The sequence below is a fragment of the Camelus dromedarius genome, chromosome 11 (assembly GCF_036321535.1).
Source record: "Camelus dromedarius isolate mCamDro1 chromosome 11, mCamDro1.pat, whole genome shotgun sequence".
Lineage (NCBI taxonomy): Eukaryota > Metazoa > Chordata > Mammalia > Artiodactyla > Camelidae > Camelus > Camelus dromedarius.
In genome coordinates, this window is record NC_087446.1 from 3,025,861 (window position 1) to 3,051,162 (window position 25,302).

At 55.0% G+C, this 25,302-nt stretch overlaps 1 protein-coding gene across 1 annotated transcript; it reads right to left on the minus strand.

Moving 5' to 3' along the window:
* Window positions 1-1,082: 1,082 nt before the first annotated feature.
* On the minus strand, window positions 1,083-21,187 carry TTC38 (tetratricopeptide repeat domain 38). The gene is made up of 14 exons (XM_031463457.2): window positions 21,104-21,187; window positions 19,989-20,066; window positions 18,059-18,140; window positions 16,492-16,663; window positions 15,473-15,646; window positions 14,221-14,296; window positions 11,279-11,398; window positions 9,274-9,333; window positions 8,385-8,423; window positions 6,865-6,946; window positions 4,604-4,769; window positions 3,386-3,545; window positions 3,090-3,163; window positions 1,083-1,936 (listed from the first exon to the last, which is right to left on the minus strand). The coding sequence occupies exons 1-14, from the start codon at window positions 21,134-21,136 to the stop codon at window positions 1,843-1,845; spliced, it is 1,410 nt and encodes a 469-aa protein (XP_031319317.2). The 5' UTR covers window positions 21,137-21,187; the 3' UTR covers window positions 1,083-1,842.
* Window positions 21,188-25,302: the final 4,115 nt, after the last annotated feature.

Sequence of the window (25,302 nt, forward strand, 5' to 3'; positions counted from 1 at the left end):
CTAGCTTCAGGACTGGATAGAGAGAGGGGCTTGAAGGAGGGTGCTGGGTCGGACTGTCTCTCGGTGGCCTCTCTGGGGTCTTGCTCAGCTTCAGGCAGGTGGCCTTTGTTGGGCCCGCCGGCCTGAGAGCTCCAGGCGTCCCTCTGCTGGCAAGGACCTCCTGAAGATGGTGGTCGGCTTGGTGTTGCCTGTGCTCCATCCATGGTTCCAAGGCCCAGACTTGCCTGACTCATAACCACAGGGCAGCTGCAGCAGGGGCCCAGAGGGCTCTAGACTGGAGGGCTGTTGGTCCAGGTGTCCGATCCCCATACCCTCCAGGTGGGGGCAGGGTGTCTGCTAGGGGCAAGGGTCCCCAAACACCCACTCTGGGTGCTCTTCCCCCTGTATCATGTCAGTACATAGTATGTGCTCAGTAAACACACCAATTAATAATTTGTTGCTCTTAACTCTATAAACTGTATCTTCCTCCATCTCTTTTCTTGGCCTCTCCTCTCTTCTAGCAGTGGCCTACCCATTAGAGGTTCATTTCTTCCTTGCCCCTATAGGGTTCTGCTTTATTTATTTATACACTCATTTATGGGTTCACTGACAGGTAGCACAGGCTCTGTTCTGGGTGATGCTGGGTGACGCAGATCTGTCCCTGACCTGAGGCAGTCACAGCTGGGGACAAAGGTGCAGTAGCAAAGGCAGGCGCCAAGGGCTGTGGGGCACCAGCCTGCTGTTGGGGAGCGGAGGCCTTCATGGAGGAGGGGACCAGACTTCCTGCTTTTGGCCAAGGTGTGTCTTCCTTGGAACCAGGAGAGGGGAAGGCAGGCAGGGTGTGAGCAGGCTCTGTCAGGAGAGCTGGCAGGAGGGGACAGCTCAGGATGGGAGGGCAGGATGCCCCCTGGGATGTGTCCTTAGCTCCTGGGGACAGACAGCACCTCTCTTGAAATCCCATTGTAATTACTCTGTTCTTGACCCGCGGCCCCACCCCACCCCACCCCCAAGTTCAAGGATAAGCCTGTCTCCCTAGCACCCAGCCCAGGCCTGGCCCATGGAAGAAGCTCAGAGGTACCCACCCAGCAACAGTCAGTCAAAGGAAGCAATTAACAATTTATTTTAATCCCAGGAATTTGTTGAATCGATTTGGAGGCATCCACTGCCTCCCAGGAGACCTGCCCCCTCCCTGCCCCTGTGAGTCCCCACCAAATTTCAGTTTGCACTGAAGGAACCTGAGAAACATCTGTGAGCTGGAATCACCCCTCACAGCACGACTGAGTTGGCACATTCTACTGAAACCTGCCGCTTGCTCAGGGGGTGGAAGGGCACCGGGGCCAGGTTACCCATGGGGAAGAAGGAGACCGAGGCAGTGTTTAAAAAGCTCTTGTTTAAAAAGCTCAGATCTTGTTAAATGCTTTGGTTTTTGCCACAACAGGGCAACCCCTGAGCTGAAGCCTTATACCTCAGAAAGCACACCAACTCCATGAGCGTGCATTCGTATGATTAAAATCATGGTTGACAAGGGAAATCGTGTACCCAAGGCCTCTTTACAATGTGCAATTTAGAATAAAGAGAAAAAAAGCCCAAATCAGTGCCACTAATCCCTCCAGGGAAGCTTGAAGATGGAAAAATACAAGTTCCAAGGCAAGACCACCCACATCGGTTCTGATTGCTTACAACTGCACCTTGACCCTTAACAAGGATTTGAAGAAGATTCTGAATCACTTTGAAAATTGATTTGAGTCCCTCTTCCTGTAATGCTGCTCTAGCTACTTGTAACCCTGTGAAGCCAGAGGGGCAGCTGGTCTGATGGCAGGGGAGGCTGCTGAGGGGCTCCCCCGGGCAGGCCCCAGGCCTGGCTCACTGCAGGAGGTGGACGGCGGCTGCCTTTCGGATAAGCCTCTCAGTCAAGGGTGAGTTGGGCTTCAGTGCATCTCGCTCCATCAGAAGGCTCCTAGGGAAACAGATGGGGTCTGTGGTGGAACCTCCTAGAAGGGTGTGCAAGCCAGATGGTCCCTGCACCCCAGGCAGGACATACGCAGCATAGCTGAGGCTGAGGTGGGCAGAGAGCAAGACGTTCCCCTTCCCAAGTTGCTGGAGAGAAGGGACCGCATCGTGGCAGAGGGGAAGAGGGGATGGGATGGATAAAGGCAGAGGCAGGAGGCCTGGCCTTGGTGGGGACACCAGAGGGAAGGTCGGGGGAGGTGTGAGGATGAGAAAGTGCGGAATTCCAGGGCCCACCGTGTGCAGGCCTGTAGGACAGCGCCCCCCCCCCCCAGCATGGACCACATCGCCCCCACTCCAACCCCTACCCCCATGCTGGCCCCAGCTCCCCTGCCCAACTCTCACCCTCCTCTGTCCAAACAGCCCCACCTTCCCTGCCCAGCCACCACCCTGACACCCCTAGTCCTCTAGCCACACCCCTCCTCCTAACCAGACCACCCTGGCCTGGGTAAACCTGCCTGGTTTCAGCACCCCCCTCAACTGTCACCTCTGCAGGGCACCCTCCTTCTCTGGTTCCCACCCACTCAGTGCCTTCATCAGAGTGTCTTGGAACAATATGCCTGTGCTCGTGGCGGTTTTACATACATCTGTGGGATGAATTGCTTAGTGTCAGTTCCCACGTGAGAGGTAAGCTCCACGCAGCCTGGGCCTGGGTCTGCCTGCTGCCCACCACACCCCCCGGCACACAGCACAGTCTGGTAGGAAGACGTGCACTGCAGCCTGAAGGATCGGTAGGCATCAGCAGATGAAGAAGGAGAAAGTGTTTACCAGGCAGAGGGTGCAGCATGTGCAAAGGCCCAGGGGCCTGAAACAGTAACGAGCTCAGCATGGCTAGACTGAGGAGTGAGCTGGGGCAGACAGGAGTGGTGGCCTAGGAGTGGGGGTAGCTGGTACCCTTTGGTCAAGTTGAAAATACGAAGAAGGGAGAACCAGGTACCCCATAGCCTCACATCTCCACAGCCTCCAAGGGGGGCACCACCTCCGGCCAAGGGAGGTGGGAGCCTCCGGGCCCCTGGAAGCTGGTAGGGAGCCCTCCGAGTGAGAGGGCGGATGTGCCCAGAGTCCTTCCCAGCCGGGCTTTGGGACCAGAACGAGGAACTCACCGGGCCACGTTCTTGTGGATGCCGGACGAGCAGTTTAAGGCCGCGTGAATCAGTAGCTGGTTGAAGACGTCTCTCTGAAAGATCAGTGGGCAAGTGAGGCTCTGAGATGTGGGACGAGGGGTGGGAATACCTGCCCCCTCACCACAGCAGACCGGCCTGGTCTCAGGGACGAACTCACCAGGGTGTGTGAACAACAAGGGCCCCCCACACCAGGAGACGGGGGCTGCGGGGCACATGGGCTCCTGGACCCGGGCCCTCGCTGCAGCTGCTGGGGTGGCTGGAGGCCAGGGGCTCACCTGGGCGTTGCTGCCTCCGATCTGGACAAGCCGGTAGCGGATGGGCAGGAGCAGTTCCACGACGTGGTCGGGGTTCCCGTTCTGGGCCTCCACCAGGGCCTGGCACAGAGGCAGCCCCACATCGTGGGCCAGGAGGTGCTGGCAGTTCTCCCCTGGGGACCTGCCAGCCCAAGAAGGCACCCTCAGTGGCCAGCAGGGCACTGTGTGCCACCCTGGTCACAGCACATCTGTCTCCCTGCCTGACTCAGGCCCTGGTGTCCCTGGCGCTGTGCCTGACACAGTGGGTGCTTTGAGCAGGTGAGTTGGCAGAAGTCAAGCAGCCAAGGAGGGGAGAAGACAGAGCTAGAAACTCAGGACAATTTGGGCAGGTACTCCAGTTTCTGGCCTCAGTCTGCTCATCTGTAAAGTGGGAGTAACAGTGCTGACCTCGCAGGGCGGTGCAGGTGAAGGCCTGGCACTGGAGCAGGCGCCAACCCCTGTGGACAGCTCTGGCAAGCTTTGCCTTCCTGTGGCCCTCAGGTGGTGGCTGATCTGGGTCATGAAGGCCGGGGGCCTGAAGCTCTGTTCCCAGCCAAAGCCCCAGTTCCGGGGGCTCGGCCCTGGGACGAGAGGCAGGGCAAGCGGCCATGGCGGTGGTCACCCTCCACCAGGAGCCTGGGACAAACACGAGGGATCACAGGCCCCACAGCTCTAGCACTACAGGCAGGAGATGGGGGCTGGCTGCATCCCTGGCGGCCCTGTGCTGTGCAGAGCCCACCCCCCTGAACGCGCTCTGGCTCCCACCAGTGCCAGGAACTGCGCCAGGGAGGTGCGTGACCACGTCACTGCACTCACCCTCCCACCAGCCTGCCTCAGCAGATGAGGGAACAGGCTCAGGGCAGAGGAGCCCCTTGCCCAGGGTCCAAGACCCTGTAAGCGGCAGGTCTCTGGCTCCAGGCCCTCACTGTGTCCCTTCTGCGTGACACTGACATCAAGGCCGAGGGGATGGAGAGGCGGCTCTGTGTCCTCGGGGAACCAACCGTGCCCTTGCAGGGCACATCTTGCTGGGATGCACACCTGGTTGGGGGCACGCACCCGGAAGCGCACACCTGCAAGCAGCCCTCCACGGGCTTCCGTGCAGCGGGCTCCACCCCCACCTCCCAGGCAGGGGCAGACCCCCAGGGCCCTCTCAGCAGAGCGGGGGCCGGCCCCACCCTGGCGGCCTGGCCCCCCACATACTCGCTGGCATCCTGCAGGGTGGTCAGCAGCTCCTGTGTGGTCTGAGGGTCCCGAGCGCCCAGGGACGCCATCAGGAAGTGTGCATCATTGAAGAGCAGGATGTGGTCTCGGCTGTGCTTCTGGGTCACGGACAAGACGTCCTGCCACCGCTCACCCACAGGCACCCCTGGGACACAGAGGACACCCGCAGGCATGGCGTGAGCGCTGTGTGCACGGGCCTCTGGCACCCAGGTGGTTCCAGGTGAGGAGGCCGCGTGAAGCTGGCAAGCAGCGTCTGGCCTCAGGCTGAGGTCTTTGGGCCCGGTCTACATTAACTTTGTTTAATCATAAGAGCAACAGATGTGTAAGATAGAAAGCAAATTAAAAAAAAAAAAAAACTATGGAAGGGCGTTAAGTCTCTGGCTCCTCTGACAAACCCCAAAACCACTTTAAAATGCTTCCCGTGGTTACCGCTGAGATGGCGCCTGGGCAGAGCAGGTGCCCAGTAAGAATCTGCAGAGTTATGGGGGTGGGTATAGAGCCATGCTTAGCATGCACAAGGTCCTGAGTTCAATCTGCAGTAACTCTATAAAAAAAAAGCTTTTTTAAATGAGGAGGAAGGTATACTGCAGTGGTAAAGCGCATGCTTAGCATGCACGAGATCCTGGGTTCAGTTCTCAGTGCCTCCGTGAAAGATAAGTAAATAAATAAGTAAATCAAATCCCCTTCTCCCCGTAAAATAAGAAAAGGAAGGAAGGGAGGGAGGGAGGGAGGGAGGAGGAAGGAAAGGAAGAAAGAAAAGAAAAGAAAGAATTAATCTGCGGCATCAGTGATAGCGTCCTCCCACCTTTGGGCCTGGATTCCCAGCTCTAGCTGGCCCCTGCTTGGGCTCTGATCCATCACCACCACCCCCTCCTGTCCCGCTCCACTTCTAGAAGTTACCGGGTCCTCCCCCTGCTCCTCTCGGGTTCCTCCCTTGACCTTGCTGTTGCCCTTGACCTCCATTTCTCAGCACCTCCATCAAACTGGATGACGCTCTTGTACTGTGAGGGGGCGAGGGGCCTTTCTCTTCCCTCCCCCTGCCCCGCGGCACCTCCACTGCATCTCCCAGCCTCCAGACCAGTGCCCCGTGCCTCCTGGAGCCTCTCCTCACACGCACTCAGGGGGCCCAGGCTGGTGGCCTCAGCTCCACCTCCACAGGTCAGGGATCCTAGGGTCAACAGGACTTGACTCCCCCTGGGCCTCTCCCTCTCCACCCAGTCCTGGATGGTGCTGGCTGGACAAGGACACAGGCCTCCGCCAGCCCAGCTCCCTGCTTCATTACCTGGAGGACGAGAGCTCCTCGCTGTTCTCCCACCCCCTCAAGGATGCCCTGGCCTCCAGCCTGGCCTCCCCGACTCGGCCCCCACTGCTCAGTCTTTCTCAGAGCCAGGTCGGACAGGGCCTGCCCAGCCCTGCCTCCCAGGCTCCCCACAGACCCAGATAAAAATCGAACTCCTCGCCCTCCCTTCCTGCCTCCCAGTCTCCTCTGCCCCGTCTGACCCCCCAACCCTCCAGTCACTCGTCCTCATAATAGGGAACCAGCTTCTGTGTCTTGGGGGCTTCAGAGAGGCTGCTCTCAGACTGTAACATCCTTCCCTGTCGCTGCCTGGCCAAACCCTACATTCCCTTCTGTGGTTCACGGTTAACCTCCTCTAGGGAGCCTTCCTGGAACCCTCTGAAAACAGTTGGTCCTGCCCAGGCCTCATCCCCACGTTGTCCGGCTGACCCAGGACTAGAGTAGGTACAGGTTTGGCTCTGCTGAACCTAGGGGAGAGGGGAGAGCCATCTGGCACCCTCAGTGGTGGGCTGGAAGCCTTCTGTAGCCCTGAGGACTGTGGCCAACCCCACCCAGAGCATCCTACCTGCAGAGATGAGGTGACACTGTTGAGAAACCTCTCCCTCTGAAATCCCAGGAGGTTGAGAAACTCACCTGCCTTGTTCTAAGCTCTGCCTCTCCCCTGTGGCCTGCAGGTCGGGTGGGTAGGCTGTGGGAACAGCAAGTGCCACCCAGGTTCTGAGCCCCAGGCCTGCACAGGTGAGAACCAGGGGAAAGGGCAGTGATGGCCTGGGCCCACTGGCCTCAAGCCAGCTGGAAGGCAGCTACAGAGCTGGTACCTGGGGCTGCACCAGGCCTGCCGTTCCACTAACCAGTTCCTGGGCTGGGGCCCGGGCTGCGGCACACCATCCCCTCATGCGTGAGGATAGGAGAGGAGCCACAGGGGAAGGCCAGATCAGGCTACCTTCCATCTGCAGCCGGTAGAGGATGGAGCAGCTGTCCACCACATCCAGCATCGCGCCGCTGGCCTGCAGGCTGGGGAGGATCTGGAAGACAGGACAGGTAGGGGATGAGAGGCTGCAGGCACGGCCAGAGTCCGCCTGTCTGGACCACATGTGGGGCCTGGGCAGAGCCAGCCCTCAGCAAACAGGAGCCACCACCATCATCCCCTCCACCCTAACTATCGGGACAGTCCTCACCAAGAGCCTGGACCACTCCAGGCACTAGAGAGACACTAAGCAGACTTTGAGAAAGAGCCCACGGCACTGGGCACCAGAGGGAGCACGTGCCAGGCCCTGGAACCTGGCACCTCCTGCTCCCGGCCCCAGACCACGCTGGTCGCCCATTCACGATGCTACATCCAGTTGGTCTGCACCGCATGGCACACAGCTCTCGTCACCCTTCATTTCTTAGCACGAAATCCTGGCATCTAGAAAGGATGACTTAAAGGAAACTTTACAGAACTGTTTCTCTCTGGGGTTTAGGTTCCCAGATCTCAGGCATTTTTGTGATCCCAGGCTCCGTTATGAAGCCCGCCCTGGGGTCTCCCACAGCTGTGAGCGAGCCTTTTCTTCCTCTCTTAAACACATACTTAGGGGCTGGAGGGAGGAGGGGTGGGGAGTTAGTGTTTAGTAGGCAAGGAGTTTCAGTTTGGGAAGATGAAAAAGCTCCAGAAATGGATAATGGTGACGGATGCACAACAGTGTGAAGGTACTTAACGCCACAGACCCGTACACTCAAAACCGGTTAAAATGGTAAAATATGGTGTGTATATGTCACTATAATAAAAAAAATTCTTATGGGCAGACCAATGATTTTACCAAAGAAAAGCAACCTAAAATGACTGGAGACTATCTATAAAATAGATAAGGAGGGAGGGTATAACTCAGTGGTAGAGCGCCTGCTTAGCATGCACAAGGTCCTGGGTTCAATCCCCAGGACCTCCATTAAAAAATAATGATTTAAAAATAAATTAAACTTAATTACCTCCTCCCAAAACAAAAACAAATAAAAAAAGCAAAAAAAGATAAACAACAAGGTCCTACTGTACAGCACAGGGAACAATATTCAATTTCTTATAACACAGTGAAAAAAAATCTGAAAAGAAAAAATATATATATATGTACGTATAACTGAATCACTTTGCTGTACACCTGAAATTAACATTGTAAACCATCTACACTTCAATAAAAAATTAAACAAAAAACCAAAACGCCTGGAGAAAAGCCTGAGGTTTCACAGCTGACCAGCTGAGACGTGTACTCTACCAACGCCTGCGGTGAACAGAGCCAACAGTGTCTTTGTCCCCGCCTGGGTCACGGCGCCACTTCGGGTGAGAGTCTGTGGCGTGAGGTCTTACGCAGAGCCGCGCGCCCGCGCCAGCTGTGGGTCTGGCTGGGGCCGTGCTGACGCGCTCAGAGATCTGTTAGGCCCTGACCAGCCCATCGCTGCAATAAACCGCATCGCGTGCGCACGGGGACTTACGTGGTCATCGCAGATGGTCAACGCGGCCTCGTATTCGCCCTGGGAAACGAAGTTTCAGCTCAGCACGTGGAGGTGGTGAAACGCACCGCTGAGAAACAAACTGAGGACGCCTCGCCAACCCCCACCCCGCCCTGCCCGGCGCCCCACATCACGTTACAAAGGGCTGGGCCTCGCTGCGGCGGGCCTCCGGATGGGAGAAGGGGATGGGGAACCCACGTCGGCTCCCGCCCTTCACTCCCCAGACTGTGCTGCTGCGGAGGGAACACTTTCTGTGAAAGCATTATGGTCCCTACGAAGTGCCTGTCAAATGGCTGCGGGCTTTTCCATGTGTTTTATTTTCCCCTCTGTTTTCCCTACTGCCTGTTCAGTTGGGCTCCCTGCTTATTTGGAGACACTGTGTCACTGCATTCTGCATGTCACTACGGGTCCTCACCTTCCAGGGACTTCTATTTGGCCGTGTCGGGAGCTTCTAGATTTTTCTCTATGATAAATGGCACCACAAGAAACACCCCTATGAATGAGACCCAGTGGTGGAATCACTGAGGCCAAGGGTGTCCCCACACCCTCGCTCCCACTGGGGAAAGGCGTTCAGGGTCCCGTGGCTCATCAGGTATGCTCCGTGGGGTTGGGGCTCAGCAGAGAAGCCCTCAGTCTAACTTGTCCCCACAAACGGCACATGATATACATGATTTCTGAGTCCAGACAGTGGAAAATACTGGAAGTATTTAAGCCTGAGAAGCTATTTGAAAACGTTAATGCCCTATTGCACCAGGACACCATTTAAATGTGCAAACACTCAGGACTGCTCCAAGGGATACAAACTGTAGCGAAAGGCAGAAATCTTCTTTCTCTGGACCTCATTGCAGGGTAAGACAGCCGGGCAGCTTACCTTTTCAATCAGATACAAAGCCCAGTGCCAGTAATTGTGACAAGCAAGCATGTCAGAGTCCTGGGGAAAGAAGGAGATGATGAGAGACAAGTCTGACAGCCTGCAGGGAAAAAGAGCAGCTGCTGTCTTGTGCCAGCACAGAGCCCCACAGCTTTGAGTGCAGGAAACACCTGCCAGGTCCCTACCCTGGCCGGCCTGTGCCGGTGACTCCACGCGTCTTTGCTTAAGATGGTCCTACATCTCCCTATCCTACGCCTAGCAAACACCTACTCATCCTTCAGCACTCACCTCATAGGTTGCCTCCTCCAGGAAGCCTTCCCTGACCACTTCCCCCACTAGCCCAGTTGGGTAGGATGCCTACTCCAGGTTTCCGTGGCCCCAAGAGTGCCCGTGTCCTGGTGTGGTCAGCTACTGGGAAGCTGCTCACTCCATTTGACAGGCAGGTCTTTTGAAGACAGAGAGGTCTGGGCTGGACTCTCAGTGGGGTTCCCAGGGCAGGGTACAGCCTGAGGCAGTGCCTGGAGCCTGGACTGTGGCAGCAGCCAAATGCCTGGGGCAGGTGCAGGAGGAGGAGGAAAGGGAGCCCCAGGCTACACCGTCCATCCCAGGGCTGTCCAGCCAGGCTGGAGGCTGCCAGGAGCCACAATCAGGGACATGTGCTGGCATCAGGGGATTAGGGCGTGCTGGGAGATTACCCAGTGATCCCGGGCCACTTCATTTTACCCAATCAGACCAACACTAATGGGGACTCATTTGGGGCCAATGGCTTCACAGTTGTCACGACAGCAGGCTTTCAGATAAGGAAACTGAGGCTCAGAGGGTTCACCTTCCTGCCCTAGGGTAGAGTCAGGCATCAAGCACCCAGGCCCAGGAAAATCAGAGTCTGAAGGCAGGAAGAAAATGGGCTACCAGTGCCCTAGCCAGGCCTCCCTGGCCTCTCTCGGGGAGGACGTGGCCACATGGGCGCCCCCTCCACCCACAGTCAGTGCTCCCACAAGAACCAGCAGTACCTGCCGGGGGAGCCTAGGACGGGGGCCCACCCCACACTGCACCCCGACTCCCAGGACCTAGCTTTGTGCCCAGTGTTTGGGGATCCTTAGAAAGATCTGAGTGTGATCTGATGAGATTAGAGTTAGGTCAATGATCTAATGAGATTATAGTCAAAGGTTGCCTCACACCTGTTCACCTGCTCTACCTAACACCACTCCCTGGGAAGCCAGGAATCGGCCGTCTTGTAAATTATTTCTCTCCGGCAGGTCCCAGGCCAGGGAGCTGCCAGGAGGAACCCAGTTGGCCACGCCAACCCCCTGCTCCCTGCCCGGTTTTTGGTCTCTCCTTGGTTTGCTCAATCACTAGCACCTGCTGCTGGGTGCCAGACCCTGGCAGAGACCACCTCGGCTGGGGTGCCCTGGGAAGCCCACCACGGCACAGAGAAGGGCAGGGCAGCAGACCACACCTGGGCAGGTGGCCAGGCTGTGTGCCAGAGACTAACGCAAGGACTGCAGGCGCAGGCAGAGGAGGCAGGGCCACTGCAGCGGTGCAGGTGAGTGCCGGGAGTGGGAGCAGTGAGGCCCCAAGGAAGGGCCTGGCCAGCCCCGCAGACAGTCGCCAGGCCATCATCCCTGTACCAGCCCCTGAGGGAGAGTGCTCCTTGGTTCTGGGGCCTCGCTGAGCCCACTGGCCGGTGGTGGAAGAGGCAGTTCAGAGCCCCCGTGGTTCTCACCCCGGCCAGGCTCCTATTTCCCCGGCAAATTTCTCACCAATTCCTTCCTATAACCAATGCCTCAGGCCACAACCAATTCTAGAATCACCTGCAAAACGCTGGCAGGTGTTGGGGAGCCATGTGGCTCCCAGGGAACTCTGTGGTTTGACAGAAATGCCTCCAAGTGGAACATGTTTCCCCAGAACTAAGCTGCACCCTGTAACTCTTGTCTATCAAGCTCAGCTTAACCTGGGGGAACAAACAGAATTTCCCAGACAGATGGATGGACAGGAATGGCCATACCTTCCAGTGGGTTTCTGAGTGCCGCATGAACTCCAACCCGTCCTGGACCTCTGCTCTCATCTCATGAATATGGGCCACGGTATGCACTGACCACGCGTCCGTCGGGTTAATAGACAGAGCCTACGTTGGGGTGGGGGGTGGAACACAAGTCAAATAATATGGGCGAGTCAGGCTGCCAGGTGACAAAGTCTCCCCAAGTCATGCAGGGGCACGAGGGGCCCGAGCAAGTGCGGGGACTGGGCTCTGCCTCAAATCAACAAGGACCCCAAAGACCATCTCGGTGGCCAAATGCAGGATGCAGCCAACATCGCCCATTTCACAGATGAGGAAACTAAGGCTCAGGGAGGCAAAGTGACTTGCCCGGGGCCACACTGGGCAGCAGAGGGGTCTTTCCAAAGCAGGGGCTCATCCAACTTGCCGGCCCCACTGCCTCCTGCATACAGCTGAGTCACCTGCAAAGTGCCATGCAGTTTTCCCCATGGTGAGAAATAACGCCACCTCTCTCCTAGGGCTGCCGTGGAGGCAAAGTGGATGCTGAGTGTGTGTTTCAGGGCCTCTCGGCTGCCCCTTCCCACTGACACACATGCAAGGACCACCCCATGTGGCTTTCCAGGCTCGTTCTGATAGTATGGCTAATAACAATGACAGCTGCTCACGTGACTAGTGACCTTGACAGTGACAACAAGGTAGGGGGGACAAGGGGCCTGCCTGCAACCCTGTAGTGGGTAGTTCACTTCAGGGTTACTGAGTGCTTACTGAATCCCCGCACAGAGCAGTAAGCAGGGGCTCGCCGTGGTCCTGTGGACCATCCACACGAGCCCAGGTCCCCCACCCCAGATCTCGGCTTCCCCCAGCCCTGTTGCCTCAGTCCCCCATGCCTTTCACAGGAGCAGAATTGGGAAGGCACCTGCTGCGAGGTCTGTGCTGATGGACTGTCCCCAGCAAGTCCTGCCTCCCTGCTCCAGCCCCTGCTTGCCTGGGCCCACCCAGTGCACGAATGGGACGCTGAGAACAGCACGTCTGCAGGGACAATGGGCAGCCTGGGGCAGAGCCCTACAGGACCAGGACACTTTGGGAGGCCATAGGGGTGCAACTAAGCAGGCCCTGGCAGTGGGGACCCGCTAAGCATGCTGCGCAGGACAGAGGTTCAGGGCGGCAGGGCTGATCTCGCCCGCTGCTGAGATTAAGCCACTACCTGCCTCCGAGGGGCTCCTGGCCAGCTTCCCAGGTCCCCTGGGACAGAGTACAGGAACCTGCCAGCCCCCCAGCCATTGTCCCCAGAGCACGCCCTTCCCACCTGCGACCTCAGCCTCGGCCAATCGGGCGCTCCCTGGCCCTGAGCTCCGAGGCCCTGCCTGCAGCTGTTTCCCTGACAGGGCTTGAGGGGTCCAGACGGCCCAGCACCACTGCCTTCCTGTCCAGGGGTTCGGCCTGCGGATGCGGCCCACGTGTCACCACCACGAGGCCTCTCTAGAGCTGGGGGCAGCCACCCTCACTCTCCTAGAAGCCTGGCCTGGCCCAGTAATAGCCTGGCATGCTGGTGCTGGGGTCTGAGTGTGGGCACCTGCAGGAGTGGGTATAGAAGGAGGGCGTGAAGGGAGCAGAGGGGGCACCCTGTCCCCACCCCACTGCTCTCTGCTCCTGGCAGGGCATGAGCCTGCCTGCACCTTTCGGCCACCTTCTGGTTTCCCGAAACTTCCTGACAGCCCCTGGGTGCCCAGATAGACGCCACTCGACACGAGGGCCCAGCTGCCATGTGGGCCCTTCCTGCAGCCGACTACCCAGACGGTGCGGCCCAGTCACCAGGCCCTGGAGCCAAGACTGCCATGAGGCCCTCCCCCATGCCCCCCATTTCTGTAAGTGGAGTTGTCTTCAGAGACCCCACAGGCCCTGGGGACCCTCAAAGGGCGTTGGCTGTTTCTTAGAGAGGGGTGCTGGGAGCCAGCTATGGAAACGTCTCAGGGAAGAGCGCTGGCTGGGTGCTGGGGAGGAGTCTGGTCCAGGCAGCGTGGTCTGTGCTCGGGTCAGGAGGCCTGTGTGAGCATGACTCAGCGTTTCAACTGCGTGGCCGTGGACCTTGGCCTCTCGGAGCCTTGGCGTCCTCCTCTGGGCAATGAGGAGTTCACTGCCTCGTGGCAGGGGCTGAGCAGATGGGAGTGGTGTGTATACTGAGTGCCAGCCCTGAGCCAGGCACAGGAGCGGCTATCCTTACCCACCCCCATGTGCATGGTGGCCCCTCCCTGGGCCCCAGGTTCTACTCCTGCGAGACGAGGAGCTGGAGGAGAGGGACCTTGAGAACCAGAGATACCATGGCACCCAGGCCTGCAAGTGAGGGACGGCCTTAGTGCAGACAGGGTACCAGCCAGCCCATCTCACCAGCACAGAGGGAGGGGTCTGGGCCCTCGGGAAGTGCTTAGCAAACCCACCCTACTCTGCCCCTCTGGGTTGGGTCGGTGGTCAAGAGATGGGCTGGCCGGCAGGACCCCAACACCAGGTCAGGGCCCACCCAGAAGCAGCCTCACTCATCACCCATCACTCAGCTCCCGGGCTCTCGGGGCGTCACTAACACTTAGAAATGTGAGGTTCCAGGTGGGAGGACCAACGCTGACACACGCTTCCCCACCTACAAGTCTGGTTCCAGCAGCGCAAACTGCAGGCCCTGGGGACAGGGCTGGGGGCACCGTGTGGCCCTGAGTGGGAGAGAGGAAGTCGGAGCCTCCCTGGGCCTCATTCACCTCCCTCGCCTGTGCAGGCCGCCTGCAGGGCCACATGGCTCAGGTGGCAGGAGGCAGCTGCTCTGTCAACACGAGCCCTCCCGGTAGGAAACGAGGCCGAGGAGGGGGGCCATGCTGGGGTCACCCACGAGTGGTGGCCCTCACGTGTTCTGCCCCACCTGACGCCACTCTCCAAGGAGTCGGGCACCTCTGTAAGGGCCCACTGACCTCTTTGGCAAGCTTTTCCGCCCGATCATAGAAGTTGGTTTCCATCAATCCGAAAGAATAGATGCCCTTCACATAGCTGAAAACAGAGGAAAAAAATCCTTTAAAAAAAAAGTAGACTGGAACTGTTCAATCCTCAACATGACCTGGGTAGGCTGAATTGTGTCCCCGAAAATGGTACATTTGAACATGTGCCCTAACTTAGAATTAGAGTCTGCAGATGGTCATCAAGATCCTCAATTTAAGATGAGGTCACCCTGGATCCTGGTGGGCCCCATAGCCAATGGCTGGTGTCCTTATGAGAGAAAGGAGAGGGAGGTTCGGATACTGAGACACAGAGACACAGACACAGACACACACACACACACACACACACACACACACACACACAGGACAGACAGCCAAGTGAAGATAGGCAGAGACTGTGATTTCAGATTTGCCAATCCCCACAATCACATGAGCCCATTCCTTAAAATAAATGTCTCCCTCCTCCCACCTCCCTCCCCCCTTCCCCCACATATATGCAAATAGCATGGATACAGACACAGGTCTACATATCCCATTGGTTCTGTTTCTCTGGAGAACCGTGACTAATGCAGCTCTTCCATCTGTTAATCCATTTGACCTTCACAACAACCCTGTGATTAAGAGGCATTGGAGGTGACCAGGTGTGGTGGACCCTAGGGCTGTTCATAGATATTCCAGGCCCTCCTCTCCTCCCAGCACACAGCAGAGCTGCACTTCCTGGCCTCCTGTGGGTGGGTGACCGGCTCTGGCCAATGACTGGGGAACTGAGGGGTACCCCCTTCACTCTGAGCACTAATGCCATCGTGAGTCCCTCAGCAGAGCTCTTCTTTTCCCTCTCAGCAGCTGGTGTGTCCAGAGAGCAGCTGCTTCATCCGCCGGGATCCTGGAGGGAGACAATGGCCTAAGTGCAGCCTCCTATGATGGGCATGTATTATGTGTGAGAAATTAACCTTTGCTGAAGCAAGCTTTGGAGAAAAAGATCTAAAGGATGTTTGTTACTGTGGCAAAAACTAGCCTATGCTGACTGATACACAATGGTACTACCTCATTCACAGGATGGGATGAAGATCAAATGAAGACATGAAGCCTGTTTACTTTAAAGACCTAGGAAAATAGCAATGGTAGTCTCACTAGTTTTAGGGCAGGGCCAGGAGAGTAGCCACATTTTTAGGGCAGAGGAGAGAGACTAACAAATAGCGCAATGATGTGATTTCTAACTGGCTCCTACCTGCTCAGGGGGATGTCAGGTGTCCAGAAGGGATAAACTCGAGCCACAGAATCTCGCATCTGTTCCTGGTAGCCCAGGTAAAAATAGGCATCATGGGAGAATTTCAGGGCCAACATGTCCGTTGGGTGATCCCGGAGAATCTCTTCCCACAGTTCACAGGCTCTCGGAAAGTTTCTGGAAGCCAAGAAAGGTTTCTCAGCAACACTGAACACAGTCCACACCCGGGGAGTGTAAAAGGGTTCATTTCCTGTCTGTGTCACAGCCTGCATTGAATTGGTTAAAATACACATATAAGATTCTATGTTAGGTTGTGGCTCAGAAAATTGAAAAGCCTGTGAGAAGTGTTACTCTCTAATTCAAGCAAAAAACAAAAACAAATACAAAAAACTGGTTCAATAAGCTGCCAAAGACAATTTCACCTGAGACCATGAACCAGCTGCAGGAAGTCTCCAAGGTGGAAGTCCACCCCCGCGCTGACGTCTGCACTGACTGACCGGGAGGACCGGGACAGGACTCTCTGTCGCTGTACCATTAGCTCAGGTCGCCTAGCTCTGCGGGGCATCTCCCCTGGCCAAGCAGACACAGGGTGGTCCTGGAGGCAGGCTTCAGGGTCAGGATGCACCCACACAAGGGGACAGTGGTGGGAACAACAGAAGCAGGGGACACACCTGGAAGACCATGGTGGATGGTCACAGGGTGTGTCAGGACAGGAGCAAAGGGCGAGGGCTTCCTTCCCTCTTCTGTCTCATATATTTCTGTATCATGGTCCTATTATTTTTGGGATGAAAATAATAACCAGTTTATTTAACAAAACAAAATAAATTGCTTTGAATGCTAAACTGGGAATCCGAGCCAACTACATCCTCATTCAGCAGTCAACTGGGGCCGGAGCAGCAGGGAGGATGCGATCTTCAGTCAGACGGGCCCGGGAGGCAGGGTGAGAATCACCGCAGGGCCCCATGGTACCGGGGCAGCCAGCCCTGTGGCATCGCCCAGTATGGCCCAGGGAGGCCCCTCACCCCTTGGCAAAGGTCTCTACTGCAGACACGTGCAGCCGCTCCCGCTGTGTCAGTGGCTGCGTTTTGGAAATCTCCACCATGGTCTTCACAGCCAGGTCCAGCTCTTTGTCCAGCCTCACGGATCTTCCGGTGCCAATCAGCACGAGGCCATTAGCGATGGCGTGGCCCATTGCTGGCAAAAAAGGGGAAAACAGCCAGGGTGATTCAGACGACCTGGTCCAGCCCAGTCCAGCCCCGCCCCATATGTGAAATAAACAGCCCACATCCCAGGAGGGGCAAGCCAGGAGGCAGGCAGGCTGTGTGTGGTGTCCCCACCAAGAGTCCTGAACTCAGCCCAGGCCTTCACCATGCATGTGGAGGAGTGGCAACCCTAAAACATCCGGCCCCTCCTCGAATATTCTCCTACCCAGGGCATTCTGGGGCGTGCCAACCTCCGGAGCACCTGCTGGTTCCAGGCTGCCTCCAGGCTCCTGTGCAGCCCCCCCTCGCTTCCCTTATCAGCTGATATTGTCACTACGACCAGTCAAGGCCTCCCAGGGGCCACCCAGTAGATGCTGTCAGGGGCCAGGTCCCTGGGGCACAGAAGCCAGGATCCTGTCTTGGCTGCTCTTGTGTGCTGAGGGCTTGGAGTTGGTGGAGATGGGGTGTGCCTTGTGGCCCTTGTAGCATCATTGCTGGCAGGTGTCCAGGTCCCTGATCCTACCTGGGCTTCCCAACCCCCACCTTGACAGAAGAAGGGTGTCTGCTGGCATTTGGAACTCACTCCCCGGCCGAGGGCTGGGACCGAGGACCCAACCATAGCGCTGGGACCACCCATGTGGCCCCTGCTTCTGACCTGGGGCCCGAGGTCTGCTCAGAGGGCCTGAGCCCACTCCTGGCTATTGGCTCCCCCTATGGCTTCCTTCTTCCTGTATTCTGTGTCCCTGGCCCTCAGTGGGACCTGGCTACCCTCCCCTCCTCAGCTCTTCTCTGCAGCCCAGAACCTCACCTGACACTGGGGTAACCTTCCTGGGGTTCCAGAATGCACTGGGCTGACTCCCTCCTGCCCTGCAAGCACATGGCTTGCCTGCAGTGCCAGCCTCTGTCACTGGGTTGGTCTCCCCATCCCAGCTGCTCTCAGGAAGGCCTCACTAGTGCCCCAAGAAGTGGCAGTGGCCACCTCTTGTGTTCTGGGAGGGGTCCAGGCTTTGGGTTCAGACAGCTTTGTCTGATCCCAGGCCCCCAACCACCAGCTGAATGGCTTTAAGTATATGTCTTACTGTCTCTGAACCTCATTTTCCTCATCTGAAAAATGGGCTCAGTGTCTTCCCTGCAGAATTGATGTACGATTAAAGAAAACATTTAAAAGATGCCTTCTATAGAACCTGGCATCTTTATGGGAGCAGCTGTTATTCTAAGCACAGCAGTGGCTGTCATCTTCCCTCCCCCTCCTCTCCATGCAAACACCAGCATGGTCACTGCCACCAGGCCTGCCCTCCCCAACCCAGCTGAGTCCTGCAGTCAGGGGACCAGTGAGGGACTGGGCTCGTGAAACGGGGCTGCTCAGCTGAGGGAAAGCATCACTCACCGAAGGTCGGATCTGCTGCTTTGAGCTTTGACAGGCAGCCCTCAATGCCACCAAGACTCTGGTCGTTGGTCCATTTTACATACTGAAACACAAGGGTGAAATAAAGCTGTCCTCAGGGAGCTTTTAGTTCATGTTAATGAAGGCATGTATCTAAACCTTGATTTTTTTTTTCTAGAACACTGAGTATTTTCTGAACCTTAGCTCAAAGAAAACATAACTGGGTTGATCTCACATGAAGAAACTGAATACACGTAACTCAAGGCACACTTTCTAGGGCTGGTGAGGCCGCCATTTCCCAAAAAGAAACATCTACAGGAAGTTTCTTCCTGACAGGTGACCTGCCCACAGCGTCAGCCGTGACTTCAGGTACCACAACCGGAACCCTCCTGCTTCCTATTCATTCCTTTAAAAAAGAACCATAGAAAAAAAAATTTAAAAGAAAATAAAAAAGAACTTTTAAATACTAAAAAGAAGTCAACATTCAATATAGAAAGTTAGGAAGAGGCACGAAAGCTGCAAGATCAAACTCACCTTGAATCTCACCTCAGTATCATTTTTGACAATGTGGTGTATTTGTTTCTAGCCCTTTTTTTCAGTGCCTAATTTTTTAAAATCCTAAAACCATAATAATGCATTTGATTTCAGAACGTGTTCTTCCAGATGTCCAACCTACATCTACACAAATACAGCACATGTATTTTAACGAGACACAGGGGGGTTGGCACAGAACACACACAGGCGGGGCAGGGGGCAGGGGGGCTGCCTCTGCACTGGGAACTGTCCCTGTAACAAATCACGCTCTGCAGAGGCCTAATGGTGCAGGAAGGGCACATACAGACATAGAGCGATGCACACCGTGGCGTCTCTGGGCAAGCTGACGGCATTTCACCAGTTGTTTCTTGTATGGCCCTTATGTTTCTAGAAGCTTCCTTGGTCCTTATGCTGTGTGGATGGAGTCAGGAGGTAGCAGTTTCACTGCTCAAGCAAAAGCTTAGCTCTAGTTTTCCCCTGGCGTTTGCAGACCCAGGTGAACCCTGCTCCTCTGACTCCCTGCAGGAGTCAGCTCGGCGCTCTGGGCCCCAGTTTCCTCACCTGCCAAGCAAAGTAGTTGGGCCTTACTTCTGAGCTCCTCCTAGTTCTAAAACTGTAGGCTCCTTCCCTGGTGTTGGAAACGACTGGCAACGTGGTGGAAGGTCTTAGAACAGCCGTAGGTGAGAGCAGTACGTCCACTGATTAGCCTCAGGAGAGGGGCCCCCATCAAACCCTCAGCAGGCCACAGCGGGGCGCCCATGGAGGGCTCAGCACCCTCCAGACCATCCCCACTGTCTGCCACTTGGGGGACCTCTCAGCCATGCCGCGGGCAGGCAGGGACATTTCCACTCCCTAGGGGTACAAAGTACACGGATTCTACTGCGGTCGATTGCCAAAGCCTCCATGCAATTTAAAAAGCACCCACCACCTTCTGAGCCCCTGACCGTGGGGCTTTGGTGCAGCCTGAGCCCTTGGTCCTGCCCGAGGATGCTTCCAAGCCTTATGAAGACTTTTGGGTCCCCACGAAGCCCTGCTGCACACAAGTTTACCAGGAGACTTGGGTAGGAATGAGGATAATGAACTACACTGTTTATAAAATCAGGATAAAGGTGTAAAATTTTGAAAGCTTCAAGTCCTGTGCCTGCTCACGTCATCACCGACCAGCTTTACTGGGAGAGCACATCAGATGACAGGTAGTTTGGCTGCAAACCTAAGCCAGCTATGGTAAATGGGAGCCTAACTCATGCAAGTACCATTTACTCGTGGCACGAATACATGCAGCTATAAGATGCACTAAAAAATATTTATTTCCAAAAAAAAAAAAAAAAAAGCATTCACCAAGGTAAGAAACCTCCCCATAGCCCGTTACAGAAGGGCCACCACTCCTCTGTGGGTATACCTGGGTCAGGGTGGCATCAAACAGCCTGCAGGCCTCGTTGCTTGAGGCTGAGAGCGGGAGCCCAGCATCCTTCCACGCCTACACACAGAGAGATGTCATATTACAGGCAGTCCTCTAAACACACACCAGCCCCAGCCCTGCGGAGGTCTCCCAGCACCTAGCATGCGGTAGGCATGGGCCTCGGTGAGACCCGTCCTTTTGGGGTTCCCAGATTTCATAGATAATTAAGTGGAGAAAGAGAGATGAGCCCTGGGCCGGTCGGGTCCCCATGCAAATCCCAAGGGCCTCTAAAATAGCTGTGTGCCCTCAGGTAAGGTCCTCCCTCTGACCCTTGGCTGGCCCCTTTGACATGGGGCTCCGGGGGATACATGGGTGACTGTGAAGAGTCTCCTAGGGAGCAGACACTCATAGGTGGGAGTCCCTGATCTGGCTGGGGGAGATCTGCCAGGGCAGAAGAGAGGCCAGCGCTGGAGTGCAAGACCAGGAGCGTGTTCTTTCCTCTGGCTGGCAAGGTGTACACTCTATGCCAACCGCGGAAGCAACTCCTCTCATCTCCCCATCACCTCACCAGACGATTCAAACCTTCAGGTCTGTCAGTGGAAGCGTCGCCAATTGTCAGAACTGTGTGCCCTGCCAGGGGCGCACGCACAGGGGACTCCCCGGGGTGGGGAAATATCCTTTACTCTGGCCAGCCCAGCGGCCAGATCCTCGTGAGGAATATTGCGTTGCTGTGGGCATGACTCCTCGCTCCTCTGAACACCCCTTCCACATCTGCAAAATGGGTCCAGGCTCCCTGCCCTGGCGGGTCCTAAGAAGACCCTCAGTAACACGCAGCGTCCCTGCCTGCGACACGCCGGGGTCCAGGAGCTAAGTTTTAAGGGGGTCTGGGGTCTCCGGGGGGCCCCGCCCCACGCCGCTGGTTTCTCTAGGTGGGGGCCCCACTGGAGGGTCCTCTGTTCCCTTTCGGGCGCCCCGGACGCGCGCCCGCTTCTAGAGGGCCGCGCCCCACCCAGACCCCGGGCAGGTCTGATCCCGCCCCCGGGGTGCCGGGCCACCCCCGTGGTTGCGGGGTCACGGGGCCGCGGGGGACCGGGTCGGGGGCGGCCTCCGCGTACCTGGCAGTCGCGCAGCGGCGCGGACACAGCCATGGTGCAGGTCGGTGTCTGGGGCGCAGGTAAGTGTCCGGCGAGTGGGTTTCCGGGTGGGGGCGGGGTGCGAGCCCCGGGGGCGGGGCGGCCGCGCTCTCCGCTCTCTCATTGGTCGGCTTCGGCCCGTGGCTCCCTCCTCCCGGACTGTGGGAATCCCGGTCGGCTCGAGGGGGCAGGGGTGAGTCTCTGTGTACTCTCCGGCTCCCCTCGCCCCCCGCCATTAGACCGGGAGCCTGGGGCCCCAGGGCCAGAGGGCGAGCTGGGGGGCTCCTCCCCGGGGGGACCCTCTTGGGGAGACGACTGCAGAATCCCTTGGGAGGTCGAGAGACCTGGGACTGCGGTCGCTTTCAAGCTCATGTAGTCCCACTGGGAAGCCGTAGGCACACATTCACAGTGGTCACTTTTGGCCAACATCCCACGCGACCGGTTCCACCAGGTTATCCCCCCCCCCGGCTCCCTGGGTCCCATGCCCTCTCCTTCTCTAGGACTTGCGGCGGGAGTATGACGGGCCTCTCCTGCAGATCAGCTGCTTCTCCACTGAGCTCTGCCATCAGCCACAAACCTCTCTAGCCTGACTGCTCTCCCCTAGTGTAATCTAACCTCTCGCTCTTCCTCCCCCCAGGGTACAGGAGTCAGTAAGTAGTTCAGTGTGGGATCAGATCCTGTCCTTATTTAAATATTAATATTTTGTTCATCATTGTTTTGTATTGATTTTAATTTTCCAAAATATTGCATTAAAATATTATTTGTCTTATTTAAGAGCTGAAACTATAAAACGTTTAGAAGAAAACCTAGGAATAAATCTTCACGATGTTGGATTTGGCAGAGGTTCTTAGATATGACACCAAAAGGACAAAACCCAAAAGAAAGCATAGAAAAAGTGGATTTCATAAAAATTAAATTTTTTTCTGCATCAAAGGATGCTATCAAGAAAGTGAAAAGACAAACTACAGACAAGACAATGGGCAAAAATAGTTGCAAATCATACTGGATAAGAGTTCAGTATCCAGAATACATAAAGAATTCTTACAACTCAACAGCAAAATGACAAACACCCCAACTTAAAAAAGAGCAAAGGATGTGATTAGACATGTCCCCAAAGAAAATACACAAATAGCCAATAAATACCTAAAAAGATGCTCAACATTATTAGTCATCAGGGAAATGCAAATTAAAACCACAGTGAGCTATCACTTCACACCCAGTAGATTGGCTAGAATTTTGTTTTTTAAGGAAAATCAGTATTGGCGAAGACATGGAGAAACCGGAACCGTCATACACTGCTGGCAGGAATACAAAAGGTGTGGCTGCTGTGGAAAACAGGTGACTCCTCAAAAAGTTAAACATAGAACGTCCTGGCCATTTTGCACAACTAAAAGATGTGAAAACAGGTATGCAGAGAAAGCCTTGTACACAAATGTTCGCAGCAGCACTATTCAGAGTTCCAAAATGTGGAAACAACCCAATCGTCCATCAAGAGATGGATGGATAAACAGAATGTGGTCTAGATCCATGTAGTGAAATATTACTCAACTGTAAAGAGGAATGAAGGACTGGTACACACTACAATGTGAAGGAACCTCTGAAACATGCTCAGTGAAAGAAGCCAGGAATAAAATCTCACTTTTTTTTTAACTTCATTTTTAAAATTTTGTTTTTTATTGAAGTGTAGTTGATTTATAATGTTAGTTTCAGGCAGACAGCAAAGCAATTCAGTTATATATATATACATACATATATACACACATATTTTCAGATTCTTTTCCATTATAAAAGCTCACATATTGTATGATTCCATTTACATGAAATAGCCAGGATCAGCAAATCCACAGAAAAAGTAGATTCATAGTTGCCAGGGGCCGGCATGAGGCAGGAATGGGGAGTGACTGCTTAATGGGTATGAGTTTCCTTTCAGAGTGATGAAAATGTGATGGTATAAGACTGAGCTGATGGTTGCAAAACATTGTGAATGTATTCAGTACTACCAAATTGTGTCCTTTAGAATGGTCAATTTATGTGAATTAAAAATAGATCATTTGTCCTGATTACTGAGGATTTTGGCACCCTCCACTGAAGGAGGCAGGGAGCTGGGGAACCCAACCCAGGACCTGTTGCTTAGAGATTTCTTTAAAGGTTTAAAATGAACCTGTTTAAAACTTACTTACAGTTGGCCTTACATGATCCTCCTGCTTGAGTGATGGAGAAAGCCACCCTGAAGGAAAAGAAAGCCCTGTGACTGGATCTAATGATGATGACCACGTTGTTTAAGGGTCCCACTTGCTTGACCTAGCTTGACCACATTGTGTTAGCTTAACTGCGTTGCTTGAGGTCCTTAGTTACCTAATTTTAGCCTGACTGCAGGGTTTGAGGGTCCCTAGAGCTTGCATCTGCAGAGTGTTTGTTCCACAGAGGAGAAGGCATTGGAAGCCAAACAGGAAAAGAGCAGCCAATGGAAAGGGGACAAGAAGCACCAAAGGAGACAGATAAAGGGCCCCAGTGAAGACCCCAAGGGCGGGAGCTCTTACGTCAAGCCACCGGGGCTTACAGAGCACCCACTCCAATGTCTTTGCACTTCAGTGTCTTTTCCTCTTTTCAGCAATAAAACAGCTTTCACCCTGCCCCTTTGTCTCCACTGTGAATTCTTTCATGGCCAGGAGACAAGAACCCACTCTTTGGGGTTCTCTGGGGGCTTCCCTGCCCACTAACACCACTCTTAAATTTTGTGCCCAAGGCAACAAGTCCCTCCCAGTCCCCCACCCTCACTCCAGTCCAGTGTAAACTCGTGTCACTTTGGAAAAGTGGTAGCATCTGGCTAGTAGAAGTGATCATAACTGGACCCCGAGCCTCTGACATTCCACTCCTGTGTGGCCAGGATGCCCCAAAAGGCTGAAAACAACACACAGGGTGACAAGAAGCCTCTACAGGACCCTCACAGGGCCTGTGAATGAGCCTCGCCCTGTATCCTCTCCAGGGTAGAGGCTGAAGTGGTGACAGTGTCTTTGGAGACCAAAAAAATGTGATGTGGCATTCCACACTCCCCACCCCTCAGCAAGTAGCACCCTTGACCTGTGCCCCTGGAGGGCTGGGGCCCAAAAGCTGGTGTCAGCTGGGGGGATCAAGGGCTGTGGTAAGGAAGGATGCACTCCTGGCTGGTCTCTGGCCTGGGTGTGGCCATGGGTGTGCCCCCTGGGTGGTCACACAGGGCCTCACACTTAGAAGGGCTCTGTGCTTGGTTGAAAGCTCTGCTGTCGCCATCTTGAAATTTTTAACAGTTTTTGAACAAGAGCCCCACATTTTCATTTTCCACAGGGCCCTGAAAATCAGGTAGTCAGTCCGTTAACAGGGGCCATCATTCCCACTGCTTACTGCCTCCACTGTCACAAACCCTAACAAAGTCAGAATCAGCTCACTTACGTACAGATTGTTCCTCCAGCAACCAGGCCTAACTGGCCTCTGTCCTTTCATTCCTGCCCACCTACAATCTACTTCCCTCTCAGCAGAATGATGCTTCCAAACTGGAAATCAGATCAGGGCCCTTCCCAGCTCAAAGCCCTCCAAAGACTTCCCAATCCACTTGAGATAAAATTCAGATATGTGACCGTGACCTAGGAGACCCCACGTGCTCTGGTCATTGGCCATCTCTCCAACTACATCTTCTACCACTCTCTGGCCGCCCTGCTCACCCCAGCACCACTACTAACCCTCTCTCTCGTTCCTGCCTCATGCCTTTGCACTTACAGCTCCCTGTGCTAAGAATGTGTACATGCCTAACAGAGCCCCAAAACACAGGAAACAAAAATTGGCAGAATTAAAGAGTGAAACAGACAATCCAGTCAGAGTAGGAGACAGTAACATCGTCTCTCAACAATTGATAGAACAACTAGATAAAAATTCAGAGAAGGCTTAGATCCAAGCAACACTACCATCCACCTTGACCTAACTGATAATCTACAGAACACTCCACCCAACAACTGAAGAATACACATTCTTTTCAAGTGCACATGGAACATACATTAAGACAGACCACTCCAGCGGCTTTCAAACAAGTCTCAATTTGTTTAAAGGGATAAAAGTCATACAGAATGTATTCTCTGACCATAACACAATTAAATTAGAAATTAATAGCCGTAAGATTTTCACAGAAACTCCAAATATCTGGAAATGAA